This window comes from Ailuropoda melanoleuca, chromosome 8 (genome assembly GCF_002007445.2).
Source record: "Ailuropoda melanoleuca isolate Jingjing chromosome 8, ASM200744v2, whole genome shotgun sequence".
Classification (NCBI taxonomy): Eukaryota; Metazoa; Chordata; class Mammalia; order Carnivora; family Ursidae; genus Ailuropoda; species Ailuropoda melanoleuca.
Genome location: NC_048225.1, coordinates 103,577,629 through 103,596,988, shown reverse-complemented (window position 1 = coordinate 103,596,988; position 19,360 = coordinate 103,577,629). Strand labels below are relative to the sequence as shown.

The 19,360-nt window shown below is 54.4% G+C and overlaps 1 protein-coding gene across 16 annotated transcripts in view; it reads left to right on the top strand.

Annotated features, from left to right (window-relative positions):
- Positions 1-19,360, top strand: part of PLEKHA6 (pleckstrin homology domain containing A6) — a 137,734-nt gene that overhangs the window by 86,959 nt on the left and 31,415 nt on the right. For 15 of the 16 annotated variants that reach the window (XR_004627349.1, XM_019798554.2, XM_019798544.2 and 12 more), the window contains 5 exons: positions 6,681-6,761; positions 7,652-7,766; positions 12,520-12,624; positions 13,271-13,343; positions 15,943-16,043. Coding sequence is in view for 14 of the 16 variants with exons in the window: in XM_019798554.2 (XP_019654113.2) it covers positions 6,681-6,761; positions 7,652-7,766; positions 12,520-12,624; positions 13,271-13,343; positions 15,943-16,043 (475 nt within the window). In the remaining 2 variants the exon portion in view is untranslated. Of the gene's footprint in view, positions 1-6,680; positions 6,762-7,651; positions 7,767-12,519; positions 12,625-13,270; positions 13,344-15,942; positions 16,044-16,100; positions 18,993-19,360 lie in introns of those variants that run through there. The other variant, XM_019798555.2, reaches the window with a different exon arrangement.

Below are 19,360 nucleotides of genomic sequence, written 5' to 3'. Positions count from 1 at the left end.
GGAAACGTCCCCCGGCATTCCATGACTGGCCATAGTAGGTAAGGAAAATGACTTTGGGCCCTTTGGGGTGGGGCTGGGGGTCGTGAGGACAGGCAGAGTTAGGCAGAAAAGAGGGCAGCACAAGTCTTACCTCCTGGACACTCAGCCCAGTGGCCTAGCATTTTAGGCCCAAGCTTGCTTGGGGGAGGACACCCTATTCTTGACGTTTGGGGAATTACTGTGGCATGGGAGGTGGGAGAGTGCAAGGGCGGAGAGAAGAAGAGAGAAGTGGTGCAGATGTCAGGCTGGCAGCTGGGCCCCCAGAGCCCACACAGCTGGCACTTTGCTCTGTAGCCAGCACAGGGAAAAGAGACAACACCGTGTGGAGGGGCTCCTTCCCACCTGCAGGTAACTGAGAAGCGCCACCAGGACCTGACCTCCTTTGGTTTCTTCTCTGGGTGGCAGCAATAGGCAGGAGGACAGAAGGACTTTGGTGGGGAGAAGAGGGCGGTGAATTTTTCCCTGGGATTGACCAGGAGCACTTCTGGAATCAGGCACACCAGCACTGTTGGAAATGGAAGCCGGGCTGGTTCTCATTGGGACAGAATGCTGGAGCCGATAAAGCTCCTTGAAAATAATGATGAGATCCAGAGGGGGAGGTGGGGAGCAGGAGCCAAACCTCTCCTACCTTCCCCTCCTCCTCCGTCAGCAGCAGCGGTCCCTGGAGTGCGGACAGTCTCGCTGGGAATCTGCTAGCTGGGAAAAGAAGGAAGTGGGAGGGATGGGCCACGGGCAGCCCTCCTTCCCGCTCACCCCGTGTCGTTTCTCCCTGTAATGAGCTGTGATGCCAGGAGCCAGAGCGCTCTCAGGATGGGGAAGGCTCGCCGGGCTAATTCTTTGTCAGCAGATTCTCAGGAGCTATGGAAATGAAGCAGCTTGGTGTTGGGTGATAACCAGGAGGGGCCCAGAGGGTGGAAAGAATTGGGCGTATTTTTCTAGTTGTTCAATATTGATCATGGTGGGAGCTCTGGGTGTCCAGCCTGGGTGTGCGTATGTGTGCATGCGTGTGCAGTTGTGTGTGTGCGTGTGCCTGCACAGGGGTCGTGAAGACTCAGGCTGAATTTGCTGCTTTTGTGTTTTGTTTTGTTTTGAATTTGCTGCTTTTGACAGTGTCGTTGTGCCAGGGAGTCCTCCAGAAAGAGGCTGATTCTTGGGGAGTGTGTTTGGGGACAAATCAGCCCTTGGTTATCTCTGTGGTGAGGCTGTTGCTAGGACCTACAGGCTGCGAGTGTCTCGGGAAGGAGGAAAGCTTTAAGTAGATGGAGAGATGGATGCTTGCAAAGTGGAGAGGATTGGCCTCTGTTCTTCGTCATGTACAGGTGCTGGCACTTCGGGAATGCCAGCCCCCTGTACGCGCAGCCCCTGCCCCATACACTTGCCTTCTTAGTCCTGACGTGGTGTGGTTTTCGTTTTCTAGCTCTGGCACCTGGCATATTTCTTGATTTTTTTTTTTAAACAAAATAGCCATAGCCATTATCTCTTATGCATAAAACATAGCACGTTTTGAAAGTTTACAGGTAGGGGCACCTGGGTAGCTTAGTCGGTTAGGAGTCTGCCTTCATCTCAGGTCATGATCCCAGGTCCTGGAATCGAGTCCCGCATCGGGCTCCTTGCTCAGTGGGGAGCCTGCTTCTCCCTCTGCCTGCCGCTCCCCCTGCTTGTGCTCTCTCTCTCTGTCCAATAAATAAATAAAATCTAAAAAAAAAAAGAAAAAGAAAAAGAAAGTTTATAGCTATTATTTCATAGAATTAGAAGGTACCACATTTGTACACGAGAAAATGAAGAACCAAAGAAGTCAGGTCACACTGCTAATTCATGCTGGGTTTTGGACTGAAAGCCTGGTCTTGCCAAATTCTCTTTTCCCTGATGGCACTGCCATTGGGGCCACCTTCATAGATCCAGCAGATATTGTGACCACCTAGTAGGCGACCCAGGAGTTTAAGGACGTCCCTGCTCCATCACAAAATCTCCCTTACTGCTTGAGGTGCTCCCCTCTTTGGGTGGAATTCAGGAGGTCCTTTGGAGATGAATTCGTAACCATTTGTCCCTGAGAAATGGAGGCCTTTGACACCCCCCTCCAAAAAAAGGAAAGAAGAGACAAAAAAACTAGTTACCTAACCTCGTTTTCCTTTTTAACTATTGTGCACCTGGTAAGTTCTTCCTGATGTCTAACCTAAAACGAAAGCCTGTCATTCCATGCAGTTTAGTGGCGAAGGAAAAGAAACCCAGCCAGGCATTCTGTGTGCCTGAATCCTGAGGGTTTCCGAGAGCTCACCAAGCAGGGGAAACCCCTGAGCCTTCCCTCCCCCCTTGTGCTAGCTTCACTGGGCACTGGATAAGTAATTTAACTTACAACTTAAGCAAAGCCTGTGGGAGGCCCCTGAGCTCAGCTTGAAGAGAAAGGGGATATTTTTGCCTTCTAGAGGAAGAAAACTCATTTTCCCAGTGCACCCCCGCCCCTCCCCTCCTGTGCAGATGAGCTTAATTTTCTTCCCCTCCTAATGAAGATGGATCAAAGCCAAGCTATATATTCAAGGGGGAGCCAGGCAGGGGAGCTGAGTGAGGGGGCGAGGGGGCAGAAACAGAGCCTCTCTCATGGAGAGGAAGTAATTAATTTTAAGAGAGAGCAAAGACAGGGAAGCTCTTGGTAATAGTGTCAAACTCCAAACGCAGGTGGCTAAAAATTAAGTCAGAGCATGGAGAGTTTCTTTTGTTTGTTCATTCATTCACAACTTGATTCAACAAATATTTATTAGACACCTACTGCGCACAAGCAGAGACCTCAAGCTGGCATCGGGGGAGGGCCCAGAGCCCCATAACCAGAGCAGGGCTCAAGTAATTGGACTGGGACGGGGAGAGGTAGCATCTGGCCACTGAAATCTCTTGTCACCATTTGCAAAAGTACCACGAAATGGTCGAATGTATCAACTGTTTGGATTTAGGATTTGTTACTTAAGTATCAGCAGCTGCTGAGCCCAGCTACAACCGACCAGCTTGACCCATCACGGGTTAAGTAATAATGTTGTCCATTTGCTTTGCCATTCACTGATTGCACTGTTCTCTGACTGGGTTCTGACCTCAATCCAAAAAATTAGATTAGCCCTTCCCTTTCAGTGTCTGTTGTGACATAACAACAGCCTATGATGACAGCAGACTGTTTGGGGCTGCTCTAACAAACCACGTTGGTCAGAGAGCATTCTGTCATCTGAAGGGAGAAATGGAATGATACAGAAAGCCGGAGGGACTGCAATTTAATATCCAAAAAGCCCATCTCGGCCGCAGAAGGTAACAGTGGGTCTGGAACCTCCCTTGTCAGAACCCTTGATTAGCTCAGCCAGGGCTGAGACTCATTAATGAGTCTGATTGCAGAGTGAGCTGGCCTGGAGGCAGGGGGATGGAAGAGATGACCTTCAGAAGGCCCTTGTCGTCCAAGGGCCCTAAGACATAGTGGGCATTCGGAAAAGGGGAGATCTGACCGTCTTCGGCCACCGGAGAGCTCCGGGAACTTCACAGCGATGCAGACCTCCTCGGCCCTGAGCAGGTCTGCCAGTCGCCAGCTGGGATTTATCATATGGCATCTGGGAAGATTCTCAGAAGTAAACACATGGTGACCCCCTCCGAGTCCTGTTTGCTGCCCTGTTCCTCACAAGCTTCGGGAGGACACTGTCGTTCAAGTTCACCCCAGCAAAGAAGCCAGGACCTTGCCACCAGCTCTGGCTCCCAGGCTCATGGGCTCCACGTGCCCCTCAGCTGGACCCCCGGCGGAGGGCCTGCCAGCTGGGGCTGTGTCCTAAGGGAGCGTGCTGGGGGACGCCGCACAGAAGCCCGGTTCCCGGCACCCCGTCTGCGCAGAAGTCTGGGCCGGCTAGGAGGCATGGGGAAAGTTAATCTCAGCTTCTAGGCGGCGGCACGAATCTGGAGCCTCATTTAACCCTTGTGCCCACGGGATCGGAAGGGTCTCTGAGAAGCACGTGGATTTCAGCCTAGGGGCCTGTGTTCTGGGCTGGGGGTCGGGAGCCAGGGAAGACTGCCTTCCTGCAGGTCGGGCTGGCACGAGTGTGTGCCGTGCAGATGGGAACGCAGCCCCACACTGCTCCGCCCGCCCCGCTACTCTGTGTCCTTAGCTCAGTGAGGTCCGACTACCTGGAAGTTGCACACCTGCTCCAGGCACGCCTGCCTCTGTTTCAGCGTTTTCTCCTCGGGGACCTGAACTGGGAGGATACCATCCCCGCTCCCTTATTCTGCCTCCAGCACTCGGGCGGCAGCCTTCGGGCTGGATGCTAGGAAGCCACAGGCCCCCCCGGGGCACCTGGGCACCCCCTACCACCCCTGGGGAGAGCCCCTCCCCCTCCCCTAGCACCGGAGCCTGGAGGAGGGGGAGCCAGCAGCGCCTGCCGCGCACCCTGAGCTCAGCCCCGGGGAACGGAGGACTTACTTCTCAGAGGGATGGTGAGAGCAGGGTGGCTGGCAGGTCCTCTGAGGCTGCCGAACAGGGAACAGAGCTGCCAAAAGGATGTTGAAGTTTCGGGCTGATCGCCGGGTCAGGTAGGCATTGCTTCTGCAGACTGTGAGCCGAGTTCAGGCGGCAGGCTGACTGGCAGCTCATCGGGTCAGGGGGCTTCAGAGTGAGGGCCCTGCCAGACCTGACCTGGAGAAGGAAGAGGAGTTAGGTCAATGGCTGCTGCATTGCAGTGCTTGTGAAGGGGAAGCTATTTTGAAATTGGTAGCGCCGGGATGGAGACAGGACGTCATTTGTAGGGGTTGCTGGGTAGGAGCGTCTGGGGCAGGGAGAGATTCGCTGCACCTTGAGAGACCTGTGCCTGCTGACAGCAGGCTGTGTGTGTGCTTCTGTGTGTGTGCGTGTCTGTCTGTCTGTCTATACCAGTGCCTGCGGGGAAGGTTCCAGCAGTTAGCACAGGGAACATGTAGAGCAAAAGGGGACGGGGGGGGGCGGTGGATGTGGGAGGTGGGGAGCAGGCGCTCTGTGCCACTGGGAAAAGGCAGAGATTTTGGCACCTCGAGGACCTTATTTTCACAGACTGCTCACCCCCCTCCTCATGGGGGAAAGCCAGGGATGGGGGGTGACTGGAAACAGCTACCCTTCCTTGCAAAGATCCCCCGCAGTTGAGGAGAGCATCCCTGTTGGAGGGAGGAGGGAATAAAGTTTGGCAAGTGGGGGAGCAGGTGAGCAATGTGTTGGAGTTAGAACCCAGGCCGGATCTAGGGCCCTGGCCAGCAAGCCCAAGCTGCTAAACCCAGATTTCCATATAGACTGTGGCCACTGCCCGCTGGGCTTCTATCTGCCACAGGCCTTTGGATTCCATCTCAACATGGCTGGTTTGGAAGCTGAAAAAACACCCTTTGATATTATCATTAGCTTCAACAGACAGCCCAGGGGCTGGGATTCCTAGACTATTGAAGGGGGGCAACTAAAGGTGACCTCGCTCATGGGACTAAAGGGACCAAGCGACGCTCTCTGTCCTTGGGTGCCGGGTGATCTGCCACTTGCCGAGCAACCCTGGCTGTCTGCGGTAGGGCTGCTCAAGTGGCCCGGTGTTAGGACCCCCAAGCCTGGCGCGGCCTCAGCAGGCTCTGTCCAGATGCCTGCTTCTTGGGGTGGACTGAGCCTGTCCTGGGCTCTCACAGTATCTCTCTCAAGAGGGATGGGTGAGGAGGACCTTAAGTCTCACCTAGCCCCCCCACTGGCTGGATGCTTGACGTCTATAATATTCTTGCCAAGTGGTCCCCTGCTTGCGAATCCATCACAGGTGGCTGCCATTTTCGGCTTAGACCCACGGCACCAGCCCCCCTCCAAGTTCTATCTCTTACCCTTCCTCCCCTGTCTCCCCCCAAAGTCACCAGGAAACTAGCCTGACATTCAGCCAGCCAGAGAGCCAAGCAGGCCTTCCCAAAGGAGCGACCGTGGCTCTGCTCCCCGTCTGCCTCTGCACAGACCCTACTCCCTGGCAGGCTGTCCTCCCCGCGCCCCACCCCGCTCGCAGGCCACAGCAGCCCTTAATGAGATCTGACCGTTGAGCCGACACTAACCTCAATGCCTGACAGCCCCTGACGTCTCAGCTACATCCCAGCCCCTTAGACGCAGAAACCCCGGGCTCCGGAGTGTGAGTGGGTCCCAGGTCAAGCTCAGGAATGGAGTTTCTGGACCTCTGGTTTCACTTAAAGAAAGAGATGGTACGTAAAACAGGAGAGGAAGGAGTCCAAGGTCACAAGAGAATTCCTTCAGCAAATAATGAGTGAGCAATTTTTATGTGGAGCACTGGCAGGAGCTGTTCCTGGGAGAGAACCTGCCACACAGGGAGCCTTGGCTGTTGGAGGCCCCCGCCCCCACCCACGTACACGCCCAGGGTCACCACTGAAGGGGTTAAGTGGGGCTTATTCCCAGGGAATCGCTGTTAAGTAGTTCGGACTGACAGTGAAAGGTGTCTCCCCACCCCCTACCTGGCTGCAGCTGCTCTTTCTACAGCCCAGCCCTCCATCCTGCCTCTCCTGGACCGCACAGAGGGCAGAAGGACCCTCTCCTACATGGTCACCCCTCCCTGTCACTACCCAGGGCCCACCCATCCTTGGCTCTGTCTCCATCTTTATCACAACTTCTGTCTGTCTGTTCTTTGCCTCCACAGCCACAATGAAAGACGGAATACATTTCTACACCCAGTGACTGGCCAGGTCCCAGAAGAAAACAAAAAATTTAACTTGAAAACGTACGTCTGTCCCCGCTGGCTGCTTGACCTTTCCACCGCTCCCCCCACACTTTGCAGTTGAGAAGGGGAAGGGAGGGGGTGGCGAGCAGAGGGACTTAGAGTCTTTCACCCCAGTCCTGAGGAATGGAAGCTTCTGGGGGCCGTCCGGCTGGATGCCCTCACCCACTCTTCCCAGCATCTCCCCAGATCTCAGGCCGGTGCCGCCAAAAGATTGCACTGGAGGAGTGAGACAGGTCTGAGGTGGGCCTCTCACCCAGGGGCCTTTAAGGGAAGCGCTGAGGGAAGCTGATAGAACCCTCAGAGCCAAATGCAAATTCCTCTCACTGTGGATCTTGGCTCAGTGCACGAAAAGGAAAAAAAACCCAGATAATTAAATGGCTCCCATAGTCTACTGAGCCATTGTGTCTTTTCAATTAGAAGGAAAAGGAGTTCCAGAGTCCTAAGGTCTAGGTTTTTAAAATAAATTTACAGGAAAGAAAGAGGAAAATGTCCAAGATTACTGGCATGTGGTCTTAGAAGAGCAGAGGGAGCAGCTGAGGTGACCTCCGTGGGTGGCGGGGTGGGGAAGATGGATGGGGCCTTTCCATTCTTCCTGGGTTTTTGACTAGTCTCTTTCTTCTCTTTTGGTCAATGTGAAATCAGATCGGCCTTGGACATGTCCAATAAAGCAGGTGGGAAACAACCGGCTANAAGGTCTAGGTTTTTAAAATAAATTTACAGGAAAGAAAGAGGAAAATGTCCAAGATTACTGGCATATGGTCTTAGAAGAGCAGAGGGAGCAGCTGAGGTGACCTCCGTGGGTGGCGGGGTGGGGAAGATGGATGGGGCCTTTCCATTCTTCCTGGGTTTTGACTAGTCTCTTTCTTCTCTTTTGGTCAATGTGAAATCAGATCGGCCTTGGACATGTCCAATAAAGCAGGTGGGAAACAACCGGCTATCACCAACAGTGACGTACCCAACCACAACATGGTGTCTGAGGTCCCCCCAGAGCGGCCCAGCGTCCGGGTAAGTCTAGCCCCCGAGGCCAGCTGTTGGGCAGGGATCCTAGGAAGTACATGAGCCTGTCCGGCTGTCTCCACAGGCTCCACAGAACAGGCGAGGTGATACAAGAGGAGTGGAGAGTGGGAAGGGAGGAGGGGTCAGACCAGCACCTTGTAGAAGACCGATCCCTAGACCAGGGGTTCTCGACCTCGGCACTATTAGCATTTGGGGCCAGATAGTTCTTTGTGGTGTGGGACTGTCCTTCCACTGTAGGGTGAGAGCAGTGGCCCTGCCTTTACCCATCAGATGCCAGTAGACCCCGCCCTGTGACAACCAGTGTCTCCAGACATTGTTCAGTGTCCCCTGTGGGACAAAACTTCCCCCTCCCCTTCCTGCGGAGAACCACTGACCTAGGGGGACAGCAAAAGAGGACTAACTCCTGAGGGCTATGGCGATGAGAACTCAGACGGGAAGGAGCGCCTCAGGAGGAAGAAGTAATCCAGAGAAGAATGTGGCATAGAGGTCAAGTAAGATAAGGGCTGAATGCGTCCCTGGGGTTTAGCCCTGGAGACCCTGACTGGTGGTGGAATGAGGGCAGGAGGCAAGCCAGACAGGGCTAACGAGGAGACGGAGAGACAGTGAGGAATAGGGACTGGTCTTCTAAGAAACTAGACAGTAACTGGTGATACAGTCGTCCAAGGGAGCGCTCTCTGAAAATTAAATTGGACCTAAGCTTTATGTATTAACGAGGACAAATCTTGAATATGTAATGTTGAGTAAGAAGCAAGTTGCAGAATATGAAAGATGTGATATCATTTATGTGAAATGGCCTACATGAAAGCAGTACGACATACGGACAGGTAAATTTGCGGTACAAGCATGTAACCAGGGGCAGGCAGACTAGTTCTGAGTCAGCGGTTGCCTCTAGGAAGGAAGAAAGGTAGTGAGATTGAGGAGTGGTTCAAAGAGAGTTTCAGCTCTATTTGTCATGTGTTATTAGGGGGGGAAAAACCAACACATAGTGGTGATTTATTCTCTACTTTTCTGAAATATTTGAAATATTGAAAAATGTTTATTTATAAAGAAACTTGACTGTTAGGGGAATGAGGGACGGGGATCGAATCTAGAAGATATGTAAGATAGTGGGAGGCCTTCTTGGTCCATTTTGCTTTGCTTCAAGATGTGCGAGCAGGAGGGGAATGGCCCAGTAGATAGGTTCGGGAGGAAGGGGACAGCTGTGAGTCTCATGGAGACAGGAGAAATCAGAGGCAGGGGTGCTGTTAGCCTGCTTAGGGAAGGGGCCCCCCTTCTGCGCTGCGGAAAAAAGGTATGTAAAGCTAGGCAGTGCAGGTCTAGGAAGTTAAAGACATTCCCGTCTGATATCCTCAACTTCTATAGGGAAGTAGGAGGTAGGGTTTTCTGCAGAGAGGAGTGGGGTGGGTGGAGAGGCACTGGGGCTTGAGAATATGCCCAGAGTTTGGAGAACAAGAACAGAGGTCTACAAGGGGCATGTGAAATATTGCGTGATAATGTTGAAGGGTCATTTGAGGTCACAGACGTGACTCTGAGTGGCTCCAGTCCACAGATGCGTGTGGTTTTCCTCCAGCGCTGCCCCCAGCCCGGCTGTGAAAGCAGGGAAGGCAGATGGTTGGATTAGTCTAAGGTGGGGCGTTGCTGGGAAGCTGTGGCAGAAAGATAAGGAGGCGAGGGCACGGAGGGTTGGCAGGAGAATGGCAGAAGGGGTGAGCTATGGGAGCAACTTCTAGGCTGCAGAGTGGAGGGGAAGCTGTGGCAGAAGACGAACTGAGGAGGAAGGGAAGGATTTGGGGAGTTGCTTATTCTTCGGGTGGTGGGTGACTTCCTCAGGTGCCTAATCTTATCCTTTTTATGTGGATTTTTACTAGGAAAGTTTGGGAAAGAATGGTATTCCCCAGTTTGGGGTGTGCTTTATTGTAGCTTATTGTAGCCAGATACCTTGCTGGGCCCTGGTGATGAAGAGACGTGCAAGCCTCGACTTCCTCCCTACAAAGAGTTCAGAGTCTGGAGAAGGGGCTGGAAAGCCAACTGCTCCATTGCAGTGTGACAAGTTTTAGACCACAGGAATGGACAGAGGAAAGGGGCAGCTCACTGTGCCAGGGGGTCTGGGAGGTTTTGTGGAGTCGGGGGGGGGCCTACCCTGGGCTTAAAGGATGAGTTGGGATTTGTCAGGGGACAAGGGAGATGGGGCTCCCCACCTCACCTGTGGGAGAACAAGGTGAGCAAAGGCGGGGGCCTGGGAGAGAGCCACCTGGAGTTCGGCCTGACAGTGAGGGCCCCGTCAGGTAGACGGGTTGAAGACGGGTCATGGGCCCTGCCGATCTTACCGACTTGCCCTTGTGTGCTGTGCTAAGGCACTGAATTCCCTTCTAAGTGCCGAGAGGTCGTAAGAAATGTTCAGGGAGCGTCGTGACGATGCTGTGTTTTAGAGAGGTAGCCTTACTTTGCAGTAGATGGTACACAGCAAGAAGAGATGATGGCCTGGGAGGAAAGAACAGACCCGAGAACCATTAGGAACGTAGACTCACGCCCTGCACAAAGGCCATGTAAGGAGCGGAGGAAGGAGGGAACTGTGTGAGACAGTTCAGGGCTCAGGTCTGGGCAACCGGGTGGCTTGGAGTACCATTCGCCAGGTGAGAGCTACGGAACAGGCTTGGTTAGAAAGAGGATGAGTTTCATTTCGCACTTCCTTAGGCCTGGTTGGGCAACCAGTTGCAAAATGGGCTGAGGCTAGGGGACAGGTGTTAGACATGGGTTAGGGAATTTTCAGCGCAGCGCTGCTGGCCGAGCAACGGGTGTAGATGAGATGCGTAGACAGCGTAGAACAAGAAAAACGAGAATTGGAAGCTTGGTTGAGGTCCACCAACAAAGTAAAGGTGGCAATTGAGAAGGAGCGGCCACGGAGGGAGGAAAGAATCCTGTCACAGAAACCAAAAGAAGAGTTTCGGGGACAGAAAGGGCAATGTTGTCCGGTGTTGTAGAATGGCCAAGGACAGAGCAGCTTTAATTCAATGACACGGCAACTGGCACTTCAGGAAGGAGGTGGGAGGGGGTTTGGAGTAAATGTGAGGCGAGGACGTCAGGACGCTTCCCAGGAGCCTGTTCCTGCGAGGAAGAGAGGGAGAGGAGGGAAGGGTATTACCTGAGGGCCTGCAGGGGTGTAGGGTTGAGGGGCAGTTCCGGTGGGTGTGGCCGCGTGAGAGAGAGGGAGAGCTGGCAGAGGGGAGAGACAGACAGAGACAGGCTGATGCTTTAAGGATGAGCGTGTTTGCTCGGGAGAAGCAGCTAGCGGAGAAGGAAAGGTTGAAGAGATTTGAGAAAAAATTATCCATGGAGCAAAATCTCAGGAAATGGCGGGTAGAACGTGTTAGGCTTGAAAAGGAGGACGACACCTCTTCTTTTGACATTGGAGAGAAAGAGGTGACAGTGGTAAGGACAGTAATTTTCTAGGTAAAAGGGTGTGAAATTGAGGAAGTACGTGTCTGATAACCTGGATTATCTCCGTGGAGCAGAGCTGGGTCCACTGCGGGGAGGGTTTGGGGGAGTTTGTAGGGCTTGGGGGAGGGGGAGGGCGGGGAGCGGTGAGGGCGCTGGGCCAGGCTGAGGTTGGGGACGGGGCGGGGCGGGGGGGCCCTCTGTGCTGCCTTCATCCATACGGCGGCGGCGGAACCATAATCACAAACCCTAATCTGGCCGAGAGTGCAGGGAGGGGATAATTTGATTGCTCTGGGATTTTGCGTTTTAGAAAAGCTCCAGCAATGAGAATGGATGGGGTGTTTGAGAGGGTAGGTGACCTACCCCAACGTGCAGCTGGGCTTTGTGGGGAAATAACTACCACCAGGACGTGGCTGATGGGTCCAGAAAAAAAGGGAAGGACTGAGGAGCCGGGGAATCCAGTAGAAAAGCTGGTGGTATCGAGTAATGGAGTGAGAAAGCCCAAAGGAGGGGATGGCATCAGGAAATGGGAATACCAGGATTGATGATGTAGGTGCAGCTGTGGGAGTGAGTGCCGGGGTAGCAGTGACTGATTTTGGAATTGGGGCTGTCACAGTACTAAAAGATTAGGGCGCTGGATCAGTCATCATCAAGGACAATGCCACAGGGATGGCCAGACTTAGAATGAAGAGGATGATTGATACCAGAATCCTAAGACTCTGAAGGAATGATCTTGAAGCTGACAGTGATGAGAAGGGCTGAACAGTGGAAGATCAGGGGTGCTTCCAGAGAGATTATAGCCAGAATGTGGAAGGATGACAGTGTCCATGTGGCAATAAGGAGCCAGAAGAACCCGTGTGTGTCTTCCCTGCTCTGTGCTATGTACATTTGAGAGTGAGCAGGACTCCGAGAGATGATGATGTAGGGAATTTACTGGCATTTGTGTGGGTTCCAGAAAGCATGATGAAAGAGGTGGGGAATCAGGACAGTAGAAGAAAGATAGCCCAGGAGTAAAATGAGAATTCTTATTTTCTCCTTAAAACGACGACAACAAAATCCATACCACTGTGAGACAGGTCAGACTATTATTTTGAGCCCTGTTTTAGAGATAAGAAAAAGAGTCAAAGAATTGGAAAGGTGTGCCCTTGAGTTAGGAACAGATCCAGGAGTCACACCTGGCCCTCTAAGCGTGAGGACACCCCAGGCGTGGAGAGAGCTACAGCTCCCAGCAAGGGTGGCTCCCACTGCAGATTGAGCGGGGGAGGAGGGGAGGAAGAAAGTCAGGTGGGTTTTTCTGTCTCCCCAGGCAACCCGAACGTCCCGCAAGGCCATCGCCTTTGGGAAGCGCTCACACTCCATGAAGCGAAATCTCAATGCACCTGTCACCAAGGCGGGCTGGCTCTTCAAACAGGTGAGGCCTCCTCCACTGTCCGCCCACCCAGACCTCCACTTTTTCCTCATCACTCTGGTTCCTCTGTAGTTACAATAATAGTCCCTGCATGTTTTGGTATGTCCTCCCGTGTCCTATTTTTGGTATGTTATATCTCTGGGAATGAATCTCCCAATTTTATAAAGACTCAGAGAAGTTGAGTATCTTCCCAAAATCACACAGAAACATTAGTGCTGCATTTGGGAGCCCAGCCAGGTCTCCTAATGGGCAGATGGAATGACAGAAATAGGCTGGGTCGCACACTCCGTCAGAGCAACCCACTGGCTCGTTCTGGAGGTCCCTCTTGGATCCACTAATTCTTCCCAGTTTGACCTCGCCACCCTCCCTGCCCACCCTCTGCCCACTCATCCTGGCTCACCTCTCACCCCTTTTTTCTTCCCCGGGAGGGACACTGAGGCCCAGGATGGTGGAACCGGAAGGTTACAGACAATCATCTAATGTCACTTTCCTGCATCTGAGGTCTCAAGGGGGTGGGCTGCCACTTGGTAGCGGCAGAGCTGCGACCAGAGGCAGGATGGCCTTATAATTAGTGCCACAATCCTTCCCCCGCACCCCGCTCCCCTGCCCAGCTCACAGCCCCTCCGCTCTGCCTCCCCGCACCCCACAGGCCAGCTCCGGGGTTAAGCAGTGGAACAAGCGCTGGTTCGTCCTGGTCGACCGCTGCCTCTTCTACTATAAAGGTGAGCTTGCCTCCTCTCCTGGGGCTGGCCAGATCGCCGGCCTCTGCTCTGGGGGGACGTTGGTCGGTGGACACTGGTGGGGGTGGGGCCGCAAATCTGCCCCATCGCCTCGGGCAGCCGTGGGGCGCGACCGACCGTGGGATGAAGACAGTCTGCTTGCTCACGTGGTCACTCAGTCACTTCACATTCAGCGACATTGACCGCATGCGCCCACCAGGTCTCAGGCAGAGTCTAAGTGCTGCTGAGGGACACGGCGGACAGACAGGACAGTCCTGCGATTGATGGTGGAGCCCTGGGGTGGGCGATGGGCTAGGAAAAGGAGGAAGAGGAGGAAATTCCCCAGTCCCTACTAGCAGGTGACCTACCAGTCGGAGCTCGTGTGTTCATCTCCCGTTCCCCTGAGGGTCTGAGCCGACCTACGGAGGCCGAAATCTCGGTTTCGTTCACTGCTATAGCCACGGTGCGTTAAACAGCGCGTGGTACACAGTAGGTGCTCAATCAGTGTTGAAGTGAATATTCCCCCAGCTTCCACCCTCTGTGCCCGCCCCAGCACTCACTCCCAAGCCTCTCAAAAAGAGAGAGAGAGAGAGAGACCTAATAACTTGGGTGAGGCAGCCTCTAGGAAGTAATTTTTAAAATAAATGTACAGCAGTGTTGTGTCAAGGAGGTCCGGAGGGAGCTGGTGAGGTTGAGGACAGTGCTGGCCCTGTCACATGGTGCGGGGCCACAGGAAGAGAAGGGTAAGATGGCTCTGCAGTAGGAGCGGCTGTTTCCTTCCTCCGTGCCCTGGGAATGGCAGAGCCCTGACTTCTCTGGGCGTCCTGGGAGCAATTCAGTGAATCATTAACTTTCACAAACAAAGGTTGTACCCAGTGACCCCTCCAGAATGCTGCTGTCCCTGTGCCGTGGGTCGCTGCCACCTGAACCCTGTAAAGAGACATCCGGAAGGGGCTGCAGAGACAGGGTCCAGCCTCAGAAAAAACTCCCAAGACTGGGGGAGAAGACTCTGCCTGGGCCTGGCCCCTGGCGCTGGGCCTCTGGGACCCAGGGCTAGCTGGAGTCAGGGTCTGAACGAAGCTGAAGGAAAGCCAGGGTCTTTGCAGAGGACAGACTGTGGGACTGGTCTGTGGGGAGAAACTTAAAAGTTGTCAATTCAAAGGGCATTGTGATGGGGGCCCCATCCACTGGGAGATGCTGTCAAGAGACCCTGCAAACACTGGCCTGGACAGTACCAGGCAGAAGGCCATCACCTCCAGACGACGGCAGCCTTGGCTTTCCTGAAGAAGCCCTGGGTCCCCGGCCCCAGCTCCTCCTGGTCCTTTGGCTTTGAGCTTCCTCTGGGTGCCATGCTGACCCCGCAGAGAAGGCTGGACCTTAAGCCGAGTATCTTGTGTGAGTGAGGAGGAAGGGAAGAAGGGGAGCTCATGAGTCTATAATCCCTGAGACTTCTTCTGACCCCTAATGGAGGGTGTTCCAGAGTTTCCAGCCTCGGGAACAAAGAGCTATCCCAGGGAAGTGGGGAGTTGCCCCCACCTGTTCCACAGAGCACCCCCACCTTTTGTGGCTCCTGCTGACAGCTGGGGTCCCGACTAGCTCATCCATCAGGCTCCTTTGGGGATCCAGGATGAATTATATAGGAAGCTGGTTGTTAGCCTGATGTGGGGACCAGAGGGCCAAGGGGCTCTGCAGGGGCGTGTCTGCCTGTGGAGATGCGGCAGCCATAAAGGGGAAGGCAGACCCCTGTCAGGAGAGGACCGAGCAAGCTGCTGGGTGCCTGGGAGAACCCTAGAAACAATTAACCAGAGGAGCCAGAGCCGAACATGGGACTGCCCGCTCTGCCAGGCCCGATCCCATTATTATCCCATTACGTGTAACCCTGCTGGAATTGTCTTGCGTGGGGAGGCTTTATAGCTAGGACAGTGGCTAAGAATGCTTGCTTGGGAGGGGCGCCTGGCGGACTCAGTCGGTAGAACGTGAGACTCTTGATCTTGGGGTTGTGAGTTTAAGCCCCACAGTGGGGGTGGAGTTAAAAAAATGAAAAGAATGCTTGCTTGGGAGTCAGACTCCTTGGGTCCAAAGACCAGTCCACCACTCTCTACTTCAGTAACATCGGACAAATTACTTAACCTCTCTGTGTCTCCACCTCCTTACCCGTAAAATGGGGTAATCGCAGTACCTATTCATAGGATCGTGGGTGGGGTTAAATCCATTAAGGCGTTTAACTTAGAACAGTGCCTGATGAATATAGCAAACCCTCCATCACGTTAGCTGTTCCTTATTTGTTTACCTGTGGCCGGGAGGTAAGCTTCCTGAGGGTGGGTGGCACTTCTCTCTCATCTGCCTCTACGGTCCCAGCATCTGGAACAGTGTCTGCAGGGCCGCCGGGCTCCCCCCCTGCAGGGAGTGTGCCTCCCTGTGTTGTGGAGAGCACAGTCTGCACGCGGGTGTGTGGTAGCCCTTGGTGCCTGACCAGGAGGAGATGAGCCACACGGACGTGTTTCTGTTTATCATCGTAGGGCTGATAGACTCCTCCGCTCTCTCTGTGCGCGCGCACTCGACAGGCACGCGCATCTCACCTGTGCCTCTGTTTACCCGACAGATGAAAAGGAGGAGAGCATCCTGGGTAGCATCCCCCTCCTGAGCTTCCGGGTGGCCGCGGTGCAGCCTTCGGACAACATCAGCCGAAAACACACCTTTAAGGTCAGTTGGCCTTCCTCCCCCAGGCCAGGTGCAGAAGGAAGAGGAAGGCTCTTCTAGAGCACGGAGGAATAGAGAAGGTTCCTGAGCCACTGCCCCAAGGAGTCCCCAGTGGTGGTGAAAGGAGGGAGTAGGCAGTGGCCCCTGGAGTCCGTCCAGGCTCTATCGAGGCCACCTCCTCTTATCTCAGGAGTCAGCGGGTGGTTCTCCTCAGGTTGGGCCGGGAGAGACGGGCTTCAGTGGTACCACGGTTTTTCCTGGGGGAGAAGTACTTACGTCCTGAACCCGTGAACCCTCTGTCCAATGGCCTGGCAGCAGAGGCAGGGGCTGGGGGCTGGTGGGGTTCTGACATCCCTTCTAGAAAGCAATCCTGCCTACCCTGGGCCCAGGGAACTAGACCCCCAGTCAAACTTCCTCAGATGTCAATCGCTAGAGAAAATGAGGAGTTGCGTTTGATTACAGTCGAGAAAGGCGAACCTCACGCAGACCGTAGGTGGGGAGAACAGGAGCACGGGAAGATGGGTCTCACGTGCCCGCTCAGGGTCACTGCCTCGGAACCCCCTGGGGAATCCACCCATCAAAGATGTGCTTGCAGCTGGCTCATCGCGGGCCGGTATTTTTCCTTGTTTAAAAATTCATAACCCATTAAAAACAATAAAAATCCTGTGCCCTGTTTGTATTTTATGATGCAGAGACCAGAGGCTCCTTTTCATTTCCAAATATAAAATTATGATACCGGCTCTGCGTTTTAGCACAAAGCCCGCCCTCCCCTAGTTGAGAATTGCTGTCCAAGTCCCTGAAAGCCTAAGCTATGGTGTTGGGTGAGGACGGGAACTGCAGGTAACGCCAGGTCAGTATCGGAGCCTGTAGGACCTCAGAGACTCTGCGCCTTCCTGTCCTGCAGACTCTGGTCACCTGACCGTGGAAAAGAGGAGGGCAGCGTACCCAGGTGCTGCTCCAGGGAACAAGGAGGGGCTTCCTTGGCACATAATTAGTTCCTAGCCTCCCAGGGTCCTGTCTGCCAGAGGTGTGAACAGAATGAACAATTAATAAGACTGGCTGCAGGGAGCCGGGTTTTAGCCGGGGACGCAGAAACAGGTTGTTTCACCAACAACAGACAGTCCTACTATACACACTTGCACACACACACCCACACAGCCCCACAGCCTGTCTCACTCTCCCCTCCAGACCTGTGCACAGACACATCCACACTCCATCCGGCTCGCAGCTGTGCCAGCCGCAGGCATTTCATCAGCATCCCGAGTGACTGACACACACACATACACACACACACACACACACCATCAAACCCAGCTCTCTGCACCTCTCCGCCCCTCTCCTCCTTCCCCTTCCCCCGAGGAGTGCAGTGCCTCTTTAAAACCCAACTCCGAGGGCTATGCTCAGTGGCCCACAAAGGGTTCTGACTGTGGCGATTCAGTGGCCCTTCCCCAGGGAAGGGAGGGGAGCAGAGACAGATGGGAGGCTTGTCCTGTGGCGGTCATCAAGTAAAACTCTTGGATGGCTGATAATGAGCTGGGCACTAGTCCTGCGCAGCCTACCGCTGAATGCCTTAACCTCTTCCTTACCAGCCCCGTGGGGGCTCAGTGGACTTCGCCGCACTGGGCTACCTCCCTCGGTTCTGTGGCCCGGTTTCGTGGGGCCAGGCCGGTGTCCCCTCCCGCTCCCCATCAATTGGCCCGCCTCTCCCCAGGCCCTCCGCATTCCCCTGTTGCAAGCAGTTGCTCCTGTGCCTTTGCTTTCTCCTTGTTTCCCTGTAGGCATGTTTTGTCCTCTAGCTTGACCGTGAGCTCCTCAAGTGCAGAGAGCATGTCTGTTTTCCTGTGATTGGTGCCCGGAGCAGAGCTCTGCACGCACAGCTCACTAGCAAATTAATTCACTTGCTGCCCACTCCGACCAGCCCCAGGTCACACCACCAGTCCTACCTCTGTCTCCCTCTTCTCTATGACAACCCTGTGTCCTCCACGCCAGAGAGCTCGCCAGGGCCCCAGCTCTCAGTATTCTTGTGCAGTTTCCACCCCCAGATGCCCCCTTACAGCTTTGCTGGCTGGAAGCCCCTCCCTGCGTCTGCCCACAAGCTGGGTGCCCTGCGGGAGGGTGGAAACAGGCAGGACCCAGAGGAAAGAGGTCCATCTCTACTCCCAGAGAAGTAGGACATGTCACTGGGTAATGACTCCCGTCAGAAAGGAATCATGTGCTGGGGAAGGGTGGTACAGAGGAGCGAAGGTCCAGCTGGGAAAGCATTTGGAGGGTGTGGATTCGACACTGCTGCTTAGGAGAACCCCATCTTCTCTCCTTCCAAGCCTTAGAGATGCGTGATTTCACACCCAAGGGGTCAGAGACCAAAGGGAGGTTCACATCTGAGACTATTAATCACTCGGATTTCTCATATTGAGAGGGGTAAACCAGGCTACCTGCTTTTTCTGGGAGACTGAAGGTCTCACCCAGGGAATATGCTGAGGTCCCAGAAAGAATTCAGCTCTGGAGCATTTTTTCCTTGTGGCCTAAAAACCTGGAGCTTCCCCAGGTAGAGCCCTCCCCATTAGATAGATGCATCACTTCAGGCCGGATCAAAAACCCAAGTCTGTTGCAGCCGCAGACCTGGCTGGGAACAGAGATAGGATCAGCCCTGGGATGCCCTGAATCCTCTCCACCAACAGCCCCAATTGCCTCGGGGCCAGCTCTCCACTCCCCACCCTTGGCGGGACATCCTGGGCGTTGCTGCATGCTGCCCTGGAAGGGGGTAATCTGAGTAGCTTCCCACTTCCCTCCGCTCCTTAATATTCCTGCCACGTCATCTTCTGTCTCTCCCTCTGGTGTCTGGTTTACCTGCTCTCTGCTTCTCCTCCTTCTGACTGCGTGAGGACCCCTCCTCTGGACAGGAGCTCTCTTCTGGGTTCCCGCCTGCCGCACCTGCTCGCCTCCGCCAACTAGGTAGCGTGCTCTCACTGTCAGTGCATGCCCCTTGCATGCACCGGGGGTGGAGGCCTGGCTGTCTCTCTGCGCAGGAGAGACAGTCCTACCTCCTCAGAGGCCAAGCTGGGGCCAAGACTGGCATGTGCTCGGGGGCGGGGTGGGGGGCATCTCTCCCAGACATCGGGTAATAATTGCCCTTCAAATCAAAGATGGAATTTGATGGGAGAGTGGGCGTGCTAATCATCCTTCCTGTTTCTAATCACCTCAGGTGGGGCAGGTAAGCTTACCTGGCTCTTGGGCCGCCGGGTGGTGTTGTCCAGTGTGCTAGCCTGTGTGCCAGCTGGAGCACTTGGTGGGGGCTATCCTCCTCACCTTGCTCCGAGCTG